At 46.2% G+C, this 12,777-nt stretch overlaps 1 protein-coding gene across 2 annotated transcripts; it reads left to right on the plus strand.

Moving 5' to 3' along the window:
* Window positions 1-7,361: 7,361 nt before the first annotated feature.
* Window positions 7,362-10,531, plus strand: LOC123085466 (trifunctional UDP-glucose 4,6-dehydratase/UDP-4-keto-6-deoxy-D-glucose 3,5-epimerase/UDP-4-keto-L-rhamnose-reductase RHM1). 2 transcript variants are annotated; one of them, XM_044507100.1, is made up of 3 exons: window positions 7,362-7,645; window positions 8,161-9,741; window positions 9,832-10,531. In XM_044507100.1, exons 2-3 carry the CDS (start codon window positions 8,167-8,169, stop codon window positions 10,282-10,284), a joined length of 2,028 nt encoding a protein of 675 aa, XP_044363035.1. In that variant the 5' UTR covers window positions 7,362-7,645; window positions 8,161-8,166; the 3' UTR covers window positions 10,285-10,531. The 2 variants fall into 2 exon arrangements, with proteins under 2 accessions (XP_044363035.1, XP_044363036.1); XM_044507101.1 differs by lacking the exon at window positions 7,362-7,645 and having other exon boundaries at window positions 7,716-9,741.
* The last annotated feature ends 2,246 nt before the right edge of the window (window positions 10,532-12,777 follow it).

The following is a 12,777-nucleotide window of genomic DNA, read 5'->3' on the forward strand; positions in this document are numbered from 1 at the left end:
GGGATGAACTAACCTTGGGTTTTGTCGATGATGACTTCATGTAGATGTTGAAGATGTGGATGCTCAATGTTGATGTAGATCACTTGGAGCTATCCATTTGAGTGAATTGCACTTTCAATACCTACATGGGTTAGTCCCACAAGGAACAAACAAGGATATCCATAGACATAGAGTGATGCACACACAAGATGATGTCCATGAAAACTTTTAGGTTACCTTGTCCCTTGTCTTACCAACATGAGGGTTTGTGACTCCTTGAACTAGTGCAAGATGTGGAAGTTGATTGCACTTGTTCTTGCCAAAATGATAAGAGTGAAGTGTGTTGGCGGAGTCACCCTCAAGGACTCTCTAGTTCTTCTTCTTTTGGATCCACATCATCTTGATGGGAATCCTTGGAGTTATAGTCGTACTTGATGAAGTGGAACTTGAAGTAGTCTTGGGAATCCACTTGACTAAGGTCTTAGAAGCTTCTTCAAATGCGTCAATTTCCTCTTGAAGCTTGTCCTTGCCTTTTTGCTTGTAGTCTTGTGGTGGAAGATCATCTTGAGCTTGTGTCCCCTTGAAAGAAGTATCATACTTCTCTTGTTGAGGAACAAACTTTGTCTTGGGGTATTGATCTTCTTCCCACTCAACTCCATTGGCATTGAACTTTCGTTCAAAACCAACACCTTGATTCTTCCAGTGCATTCCTTGCTTGCGCACAATTTCCTCTAATTGCTTACTCCCAGCAAGGCTTTTGTACACTCATTTCTCTATAATTCCCTTCAATAAGCTATTTTCTTGCTCAAGTGTAACTTGGCTAAGAGAATCATTAGTGGAATCAAGAGAACTACTAGAAGCAACAATATTGGATTTAGCATGATCATTGTTACTACTAGAGGAAGAATCTTTCTTGTTCTTGTTACTAGACTTGACTTGAGGCATGTAAGTGGATAAGAGTAAATGCTTGGCAATGTGAGAAGAACTTTTCTTGCGGAGATCATCATTGATTGCTTTTAAGAACTCATGCTCTTGCTCAAGATTGAGCTTTTCAAAGCGTAATTTCTCATGAGCTCTTAAAAGTTCTCGATGATCTTCGAAGATAGTTTCATGGGCTAACTTAAGAGTGTTTAGTTCTTTAGTTAGGGCCTCAATCTTCTCCTTATCATTGTCATTCGTTTTATCTTGATTAGCATGTTTAATTGACGTTTCATCATAGTATTCATCACTAGAGTTGTCAACAAGCAAATCATCACCTAACAAGTCATCTTCATCACTATTGAAATCAACATACTCGGGGTGTGTTACCTTAGGACCTTTGGCCATGAAGCATCTTCCAATTCCTTCATTTGGTGAGTCAAATATGTCGTAGGAGTTGGTTGACACAAGTGCTAGACCAGCAACACCTTCATCTTGAGTATCTTCGGAGTCGGAGTGATAACTTCTCTCAGAGTGGCTGTCGGAGTCGGAGCCGGATACCCATTCACCAACATGAGCTTGATGTCTTCGTCTTGTGTAGCTCCTTGATGATTTTTCCTTTCTTTCCGAATCCTTGCTTCTCCGTGAGTATCTTCGTTCATAACGATCATCTCTACTCCTTCTCTCTCTTGGTGGTGATTCTTTGCTTCTTCTTTTTGGAGAATCTTCTCTTCTCTTGTAGGGAGCCGTACACTCATTGGAATAGTGTCCGGGTCTTCCACAACTGTAGTAGTTTCGCTCTCGACTAGAAGATCTTTTGTCATTGTAGGACCTTGACTTGAAGCTTCTATCTTTGCTTCTACTCTTGTAGAACTTGTTGAAGTTCTTCACCATTAAGCTCAATTCTTCATTGAAGTCCTGTTTCTCACTTGATGATGTAGGGGCTTCACATGAGGCTTTATAGGCACCACTTGATTTGTTGTGAAGTTCCTCTTTATCCTTAAGTGACATCTCATGAGCAACAATTCTTCCAATCACCTCCGTTGGCTTGAGATCTTTGTAATTGGGCATCATTTGGATCAATGTGCACACGCTATCATATTTTCCATCCAAGGCTCTTAGAATCTTCTTGATGATGAATCTATCGGTCATCTCTTCACTTCCTAAGCCGGCAATCTCATTTGTGATGAGAGCAAGCCTAGAGTACATTTCAGCGATACATTCACCATCCTTCATCTTGAACTTGTCAAGTTGGCTTTGAAGCACATCCAACTTGGATTCCTTGACGGAGTCGGTACCTTCGTGCATATCAATCAAAGTGTCCCAAATTTCCTTAGCATTCTCAAGACGGCTGATTTTGTTGAATTCTTCGGGGCACAATCCGTTGAAGAGAATATCACAAGCTCGAGCATTGTATTGCAACATCTTCAACTCATCCGCGGTAGCTTCACGGTTTGGTTCTTTCCCATCAAAGAAGTCACCTTGCAAACCAACACACACAATAGCCCAAACGGCGGGGTTATGTCCAAGAATATGCATTTTCATTTTATGCTTCCAACTAGCAAAATTAGTACCATCAAAGTAGGGACCTCTACGGTGATAATTTCCCTTGCTAGACGCCATACTCTCCTAGGTTGTGAAACTAGGCTAATGACCACCAAAAGCTATGGAGATCAAAGCAAATGAAGACCAAAGCTCTGATACCACTTGTAGGATTGAAAGTATGTCTAGAGGGGGGTGATTAGACTACTTGACCAAATAAAAACTTAACCTTTTCCCAATTTTAGTTCTTGGCAGATTTTAGCTATTTTAGGACAAGTCAAGCAATCATCACACAATTCAAGCAAGCATGCAAAGAGTATATTGGCAGCGGAAAGTAAAGCATGCAACTTGCAAGAATGTAAAGGGAAGGGTTTGGAGAATTCAAACGCAATTGGAGACACGGATGTTTTTCCCGTGGTTCAGAGAGGTGGTGCTATCCTACATCCACGTTGATGGAGACTTCAACCCACAAAGGGTAACGGTTGCGAGAGTCCACACAGGGCTCCACCCACAAAGGGTAACGGTTGCGCGAGTCCACACAGGGCTCCACCCACGAAGGGTCCACGAAGAAGCAACCTTGTCTATCCCACCATGGCCATCACCCACACAGGACTTGCCTCACTAGCGGTAGATCTTCACGAAGTAGGCGATCTCCTTGCCCTTACAAACTCCTTGGTTCAACTCCATAATCTTGTCGGAGGCTCCCAAGTGACACCTAGCCAATCTAGGAGACACCACTCTCCAAGAAGTAACAAATGGTGTGTAGGTAATGAACTCCTTGCTCTTGTGCTTCAAATGATAGTCTCCCCAACACTCAACTCTCTCTCATAGGATTTGGATTTTGTGAAAAGAAGATTTGAGTGGAAAGCAACTTGGAGAGGCTAGAGATCAAGATTCATATGGTAGGAATGGAATATCTTGGTCTCAACACATGAGTAGGTGGTTCTCTCTCAGAACATATGAGTTGGAATGGTGTATGTGTTCTGATGGCTCTCTCTTCGAATGAAGAGGAGGTGGAGGGGTATATATAGCCTCCACACAAAATCCAACTGTTACACACAGTTTTCCAATCTCGGTGGGACCGAATCAACAAACTCGGTCGGACCGAAAATGTAAACCTAGTGACCGTTAGAGATTTTCGGTGGGACTGACATGCAACTCGGTAGGACCGATATGGTTAGGGTTTGGGCATAACGTAATCTCGGTGAGACCGATTACACAAACTCGGTGAGACCGGATTTGGTAATTAGCTAACCAGAGAGTTGGTCAGGCAAACTCGGTGGGACCAATTTGCTCTTTCGGTGAGACCGAAAAGTTACAAAGGGGAAACACTGAATTTACATTGCAATCTCGGTGGGACCGATTCGCTCTTTCGGTGAGACCGAAAAGTTACGAAAGGGAAACAGAGAGTTTGCAATCCCATCTCGGTGAGACCGAGATCCCTATCGGTAGAACCGAATTGCTAGGGTTTGGCAGTGGCTTATGACAAGTGAAACTCGGTGGCGCCGGATAGGAAGAATCGGTAGGACCGAGTTTGGCTTAGGGTTTAGGTCATATGTGGATATGGGAAAGTAGTTGAGGGTTCTGGAGCATATCACTAAGCACATGAAGCAAGAGGCTCATTAAGCAACACCTCATCCCTCCTTGATAGTATTGGCTTTTCCTAAAGACTCAATGTGATCTTGGATCACTAAAATATAAAATGAAGAGTCTTGAGCTTTTGAGCTTGAGCCAATCCTTTGTCCTTAGCATTTTGAGGGTTCCACTTTCACATCCATGCCATGCCAATCATTGAGCTTTCCTGAAATAATCATCTTGGAATAGCATTAGCTCAATGAGCTATATGTTGTTATGAATTACCAAAACCACCTAGGGATAGTTGCACTTTCAATCTCCACGTCGTCGTGCTGACGAAACTCTCCCTCAACACTCGGCTGGATCGGAGTTCGAGGGACGTCATCGGACTGAACGTATGCTGAACTCGGAGGTGCCGTACGTTCGGTACTTGATCGGTCGGATCGTGAAGACATACGACTACATCAACCGCGTTGTGCTAACGCTTCCGCTTTCGGTATACGAGGGTACGTGAACAACACTCTCCCCTCTCGTTGCTGTGCATCACCATGATCTTGCGTGTGCCTAGGAATTTTTTTGAAATTACTACGTTCCCCAACACCAGTCACGTGCACAGGTGGTAGGTACATGCAATGGATGTTGTGGTGCCGCGTTATCTCCTATGGTATTTGGGACATGTACAACATCTAAAAGGGAAACTGGGACGTTGATAAAGAGACCCATCTTAAATTCGCAATATTATGATGATAACAATAAAAAAATATAGTCTCATCTAGTATACTAAAAAATGTACTAAAGCAAAGACAAATAATATGAATCGAAGAGAGCACAGTGAGTTGCCTCTTAATCGAATCTCTTGTAACTAGATATAAATATACGGCGAAAGATATTGTTGCTAAAAGACCATCTCTTGATTAATTCTCTCCTCCACCCCAACATTTATTATTGTGACATTTCTAAGATAATACATATCATTGTACACTCCCTTAGGTCATCTCCGAGGATAAATCTCAAATGGCACCCTCAAATGTCCCGAAAACATCCGATCATGTCTCCGGACAGTCGGTCAGACGCTGACCAAATAAGGCTATATCTGAAAACTCTCCTACTTATCTGTCCCTTCCCCTTCATTTCTTTTTGTTCAGTAAATCAATTTCTTCGATGTTCAACATTCAATAGCAATTTGACGACGCATATAACACTTGCAAACAAAAACAAGCGAAACGAAAGCACCGGATGCCCAACAAAAATAGCAATTACTCGAAAGAAAATCACAACCGGACAAGCGTTAGCGACTCGATGAACATGTAGTCCTTGTTGAGGTCGACAGTGATGTACGGTGGAGGGTGGCCGGAGGTGAAGGAGGCAACAGAGTGTTGTCGTGATTGTTGCAAGCCAGGTTCACCGTACTTCTGGGCAGCGAAGTAGTATGACGCTTTATACTAGGCGGGCCATGGTGGCGATTGCCCCATCTAGACCGACAAGGCGGTCCGTTGTGGAGGAGGAGCTCCGGCCTGAACGGCTGCCTGCATCTTCTTCTTCACCCTTCGCTTTATGCAGCTCTCTTGTCGTTTGGTAGTCTCCGGATTCACCGGTGCGGCGCGCGTGGCGGACGTGCTCCGGGTTTGAAGGGGCAATGAACCTCGTGATGGGCTTTGGTGGATCCATCATGGCGGTGACGAAACAAACAGGATGGCGATGTTCGGAACGGAGAAGATGGGGTTTTGGCGAGAAAATAGTAGGATCCGACGCCCCCCCCCCTCAAAAAACCTACTACATTTACGGGATTTCAAACGTCCGAACTGATTCAATCTGATTTGGTAAGCCGCGTTGAAGCACTAAAATTGACCGATCCATACTTTTGGGATGGTTTGGGCGTCGGAGATATCATGAACTCAGGCCAACTCTATCGCATGATCTCGAACGAATGTCCGTTTTATCCGGATTCTTTCTGTCTAGAACGACAATGGATGCAAAAACGGACACATGTGTCCGGCTTTCGTTGGAGGCGCCCACCGCCACAGCCGACCCTAAATTGTCCGCCCGCCACACCTCGTCCTCGCGCGCTCCGCCTCGCAATGCCCGCCACGCCGCCCGCGGCAGCTCGCGCCGCACCCGTGCCGTGCTACCGCTGCCGTCGTGAGCTCGGTCGCACCCTCCGCCTCACACCATCGCACCCCGGCCCCAGCCTCGCGAGCTCTGCAGCGCCGCGCGCACGGCCGCCCGCGCGCGCTATGCCCCGCCCGTTCGTGCTCCGCCCCGCCCGCTTACGCTCCGCCAGCCCTGCCCGCGCCCTCCACCGCGCCGTGCTCGCGCCTTGCGGCCCCGCCCGCACCCTCCTCCGCGATGTGCTTGCGCCCCGCGGCCCGCCCGCGCCCTCCATCTCGCCGCGCTCGCGCCCTGCGGCCCTGCCCGCACCCTCCACCGCGCTGTGCTCGCGCCCTGCGGCCCGCCCGCGCCCTCCACCGCGCCGCGCTCGCGCCCTGCGGCCCCGCCCGCGCCCAGCCGCGAGCTCGCCCGCGCCCTCCACCGCGCCGCGCTCGCGCCCTGCGGCCCCGCCCGCGCCCAGCCGCGAGCTCGGCCGCGCCCTCCATCACGCCGCGCTCGCGCCCAACCGCGAATCTCGGTCGCACCTACGCGTTTCGTCCACGCGCCCGCGCGCGCTCCGCCCTGCACCGCCAGCCGCGCCACGCCCGCGCCCTGCCCGGCCCGCGCGCGCTACCCCCACCCGCCCGCGCCACGCCCCGCCGCCGCCCGCGCCACGCCCCACCGCCGCCGGCGCACGCCTCGCGAGAGCCCAGCTCGCCGCCAGCCGCCCGCGCCAAACCCCTCCTCGCCGTCGGCCACGCCTCGCGCTACCAAGCCCGCGCCCGCCTCGCCCCGACCGCCTCGCCTCGCCCCGCCGCCCACCACCATGCCGCAGCTGCGCCCCGCCGCCCGTCGCCCCGTCGTGGCCGCGTGGAGGTGGCCGCCGGCCGCAAAAGAAGAGAGAGGGAGAGAGAAAAATGAGAGAGAGAAGGACAGGTGGGTTGGCAGCCGGGCCCATCTGGTTCCAATGACAGGTCGGCCGGGGGTCACATGCAAAGGGACAGGGGTGGACGAGGACCACGCAGAAAACGTCCGGACGTGTCCGTTTTAGACCCTAACCCAGGGCAACTTTGCTCCGAGAATGGGTCGAGGCGGACAAGAAACCGACATTTTTTTAGGACAGGGTTATGCGTTGGGACGTTTCGTATGTTCGTTTTATCTCAAACGGACAGCCCAAATAATTTGAGGTCGTGCGGTGGAGTTGGCCTCACGGTAGCCAGTAGCCAGGTCGCTGGACAAGTCTCGTCTGGAAGAGCGTGTGCTACTGCTGTGCTGGACCAAAACGAAAACCAGGATGGGACGCGCGGACCACGCGGCGAAACGGTCAGGATCCTCCCTCCGCCCCACTCCCTTTTAAGCCCCCCATCCGCCCGTACTCGTCGGCGCCGTGCAGTTGAGTGCTCGCTGCTCCCTCCTCCCCCTCCGCGAAGATTCTCCTTCGACCCCTGCCGATCTCCAAGGCGACGTCGCCGTCGCCGTCGCCGCGCGCCAGATCTCCTCCGCGCGCTCGCGGCGCGCCCTCGCCGCCTGCGCGATCTGCCCGGTGAGTCCCCTTCCACCGCTGCCTGCTCCTAGATCCGTGTCCTCGCCTGGAATTCCGGTGGGGTTTCAGTTGCCGAGTGTACCATTCCCGTGCGTGTTGTTCGCCGCGGCCAAGAATTCGGTTGTGGTTTCACGTTGCGTGTATTGGTTTGCCACTGCTGGACCTGGGGATCGCGATGATGGGCGCCTGGTGAAAATTGCATTTGTCAGGGGTGGATGTTCTTCTATGCCTGCTGATGGCTATGGTGCCAGTTCAGTCAGTTCTCTACTGTTTTACTACTACTACTACTACTACTACTACTACTACTACTACTACTACTACTACTACATAGCCTGCTGATGGCTGTGGAGTTAATAATGTTTCCTCTATTCTTCCTTCATAGTTGGAGTATATCTGCTTTTAGTTTTAGTAGGAGGTGCCTTGTTTTCCTAGTAGTAACTTCGATTATAAGTTTGTAAGAATAATTACTGCTGGGCACATTAATAACACTAGCAGGTTTGGATATTTATTTGCAGGCCAAGATGGCGACCTATGAGCCCAAGAACATCCTCATAACTGGTGCTGCGGGTTTCATTGCATCCCATGTGGCGAACCGTCTAATTAGGAGCTATCCTCACTACAAGATTGTCGTCCTCGACAAGATTGACTACTGCTCCAACCTGAAAAATCTCAACCCTTCCCGGCCATCGCCAAATTTCAAGTTTGTCAAGGGCGACATTGCAAGTGCTGACCTGGTGAACTATCTTCTCATCACTGAGTCGATTGACACCATCATGCACTTTGCTGCCCAGACTCATGTGGATAATTCGTTTGGCAATTCCTTTGAGTTCACAAAGAACAACATATATGGCACCCACGTTCTCCTTGAGGCGTGCAAGGTTACTGGCCAGATCAGAAGATTTATTCACGTCAGTACTGATGAGGTGTACGGAGAAACTGATGAGGATGCTGTGGTTGGTAACCATGAGGCCTCGCAGTTGCTTCCGACAAATCCATATTCAGCTACCAAAGCTGGGGCTGAAATGCTTGTGATGGCTTATGGGAGGTCTTATGGTCTTCCTGTGATTACAACCCGAGGCAACAATGTGTATGGACCAAATCAGTTCCCTGAGAAGCTCATCCCAAAATTTATCCTTTTGGCCATGAAAGGCTTGCCCCTTCCAATTCATGGTGATGGCTCTAATGTCAGGAGCTACCTGTACTGCGAGGATGTTGCTGAAGCTTTTGAGGTAGTTCTTCACAAAGGAGAGGTTGGACATGTGTATAATATTGGTACTGTGAAGGAGAGGAGGGTAATTGATGTGGCCAGTGACATATGCAAGCTATTTGGCTTGGACACCGAAAAGGTCATCAGGTTTGTCGAGAACAGGCCCTTCAATGACCAGAGGTACTTCCTGGATGATCAGAAACTGAAGAAGTTAGGATGGGCAGAGCGCACTACATGGGAAGAGGGTTTGAAGAAAACAATTGAATGGTACACCAGCAATCCTGATTACTGGGGAGATGTTGCCGGTGCATTGCTCCCTCATCCAAGGATGTTGATGACGCCTGGAGTTGAAAGGCATAACTGGACTGAGGAAATCAAATCTCTTGCTTCTTCGCCAGCTGAAGCCAAGGAATGTAGTACAGTACCTGCTGCAGCCACATCCAAGAGCACCAGCAGTGTCCCTCAAAAGGCCACCTACAAGTTCTTAATATATGGTAAGACTGGATGGATTGGTGGTCTACTTGGGAAGATATGTGAGAAGCAAGGCATACCTTATGAATATGGTAAAGGCCGCCTGCAAGAGCGCTCTCAGCTCTTGCAGGACATTAGAAACGTGAAGCCGACTCATGTTTTCAATGCTGCTGGTGTCACTGGAAGGCCAAATGTTGACTGGTGTGAGACCCACAAACAGGACACTATCCGCACCAATGTTGTAGGCACCTTGAATCTTGCTGATGTTTGTCGTGAGCAGGGGTTGCTCATGATTAATTATGCTACAGGTTGCATATTTGAGTATAATGCTGAACACCCTGAAGGGTCTGGAATTGGTTTTAAAGAGGAGGACACACCCAACTTTGTAGGTTCATTTTATTCCAAAACCAAAGCCATGGTAAGTTCAAATATTTTGTTTATGATGTGTAACACATATCCTTTTGCTTCTCATGGAAACAAACTCATTTGTTCGTACATACAAATGCAGGTGGAAGAGTTATTGAAGGACTATGATAATGTCTGTACTCTTAGAGTCAGGATGCCCATATCATCAGACCTGAGCAATCCTCGTAACTTCATCACAAAAATAGCCCGCTATGACAAGGTGGTGAACATTCCCAACAGTATGACAATTTTGGATGAATTGTTGCCTATCTCTGTTGAGATGGCGAAGCGGGATTGTAGGGGCATATGGAATTTCACCAACCCGGGGGTTGTCAGTCACAACGAGATTCTGGAGATGTACAAGGAATACATCAACCCAGACTTCAAGTGGACCAACTTCACGCTCGAAGAGCAGGCCAAGGTTATAGTTGCACCAAGAAGCAACAACGAAATGGACGCGTCAAAGCTGAAGTCCGAGTTCCCTGAGCTACTGTCCATTAAGGAATCTTTGATCAAGAATGTCTTTGAGCCAAACAGGAAGGTTTCTACTAATTGAAGATTCATGTGACACAGGTCTGCTAGAAGCTATTTCCAATTAGCTAATATATTTCATGGTGGCAGCTGTGGTCAATTCCATTGTGGTATAGCAGGCATACATATTTACGATTTTTTGTTACGCATTACGTTTCACTTGAGAACAGATCTTAAAATCTATGTAGTGGTGGATATGTTTGTTGGCCTGGTTATCTATGTGAACAGATCTTAAAATCTTGTTTCTATTTATCAGGTGCCTTTCATGTGCATGATGCTGCGCTTGTGCATTCTGTTTACGTGTTGTTTTTCTTGGTTTGCATATCTGAAGTTTGTATTGGCAGACTCGACTTATATGTGTAGTTTTGTTGGTTCATATTTGAAGTTTGCATCAGCTTCCAAAAACATGTGCATTCAGAAGCCCAGAGGGTTTGTCAGTTGATGCACCCTGATCAACTGTAAGCTCCTGTCGGCCGTCAAAAGCGACGTTTGAGTATCACACGCTGAATTATTTGCTTGCAGTAGATTAGTTTGACTTTTGAGTATCACACGCTGAAATATTTGCTTGCAATAGATTAGTTTTTGGTGCAGGCTGACGGCGTTGCCAGAGCTTGTCTTTTCCTGCTCCACAAACATAATGATCATACCGACTGTTTCCAGAGTTCGAGGTTTCCATAGATCTGTTCCTGTTTTGTGTAATCTTCTTGATCTCTGGCTTTCCCCTTTTGCGCTTGAAACCTCTCTTGCTCGGGGGATACCATGGAGTGCGCGCATGGGACGAGTGGGCTATGTTTGGTCGTGTGGGAGAGATTTCTCCGGGTTACAAAGCATGGGTGCGATTTTTCTTCGCACATGCGAATCCACGGAGGAATTTCTCAGACACCATTTGGCACTTCGGGGATTAGGCTGGGCTCCGTAGCTGTCGTATGCAAATGGAAAGAGAACTAGATAGAAACGAGGCAGTCTTCAACAGCCGGCTCAAATTCACCAGGCAATCGTGGAAACATACTTCGGCTTCACCAAGCTAATCCTTTTCTTTTACCCCTAAAAAAAGCTAATCTTTTTTTAGGAATCATTTTTTGGACGATGATAACACCTGAACGTTTGGTCTTGGAAAGCGTCCCACAGCCCCAAGGGCGTCCCTATGTCTCGCCTTCCGTGACTCGGACTCGCTGAAGGGGTGACCGAGATGGTCCGGCCCACGCGCGTGGCAGCCAACAGGCTTTTTTTCTGTTTTTTGTTTTAGTTTTTTGCTTTATTTTTGTACTTTTGTTTATACTTTAAAATATTCTAAATATATATATTACAAAAAACATTTGAAAAATAGTGAACGAGTATTTAAAAAATGTTGAATGGGTATTAGGCAAATGTTGAATAAGTACTACAAAAATGTTGAACAAGCATTTGAAAAAATTTGAACGAACGTTCAATAAAGGTTGAACATATATACAAAAAATGTTGATCACTTGCTAAAAAAATGATGATTTTTTTATCATGTATATAAAAATGTTGATCAAGCACCTGAAGAAAATGTTAATAAAAAATTCGGGAAATGTTAAACATGTATAGAAAAAAAATGTTGAACATGTATTAAATAAATGATGGAAAAAAATTGATCGTGCATATAAACATGTCAATCAAGCATTTGAAAATAAATGTTGCACAAGTGTTTGAGAAATGTTAATCAAGCATTTGGAAAATGTTAAATATGTATAGAGAAAATGTTGACCATGTATTCAAAAAATGTTAATTTTAATTTTAAAACTATTAATAGAGCATTTACAAAATATTTAAAATGTGCGACGAAACTGTAAAAAATGTTACAAATATGTAGAAAAATGTTAATCTTGTATTTGAAAAATGTTAAAACCATGTATAAAAAAATATTGATCATGTATTAGAAAAATGTATAATTTGCATTGAAAAAATTAGATGTGTATTCGAAAAATGTTGTTGACATATACAAAAGATGTAGAATGATAAGCAAAAGAACAAAGAAAACCGAAAATAGAAACAAAAGAAATAAAAGGAAAAAAGAAAATAAAAAAAAACGAAGTAACAAAATGCAAAAAATAATGAAACAGAATGAAAGAAAAATTGAGAAAACCAAAAAAGAAACAAAGAAAACCAAAAAAAGAAACAAAAAAACTAGAGAATAAAAGAAAATGAAAAAAAGAAACAAATGAAAAACATAAGAAAACCGGAGAATAAAAAAGAAGAAAGAAACCTAAGAAAACCGACTCTAGTTACCTCAAGAAGGACGCCCCCACTTCTAGCTACAAACTGCGGGTAGGTAGACTCGCTAGCAGACACGGTCTTTGAAGGAAATATGCCCTAGAGGCAATAATAAAGTTGTTATTTTATATTTCCTTATATCATGATAAATGTTTATTATTCATGCTAGAATTGTATTAACGGAAAACTTGATACATGTGTGGATACATAGACAAAACATCGTGTCCCTAGTAAGCCTCTACTAAGACTAGCTCGTTAATCAAATATGGTTAAGTTTCCTAAC

The sequence above is a fragment of the Triticum aestivum genome, chromosome 4A (genome assembly GCF_018294505.1).
Source record: "Triticum aestivum cultivar Chinese Spring chromosome 4A, IWGSC CS RefSeq v2.1, whole genome shotgun sequence".
Taxonomy (NCBI): domain Eukaryota; kingdom Viridiplantae; phylum Streptophyta; class Magnoliopsida; order Poales; family Poaceae; genus Triticum; species Triticum aestivum.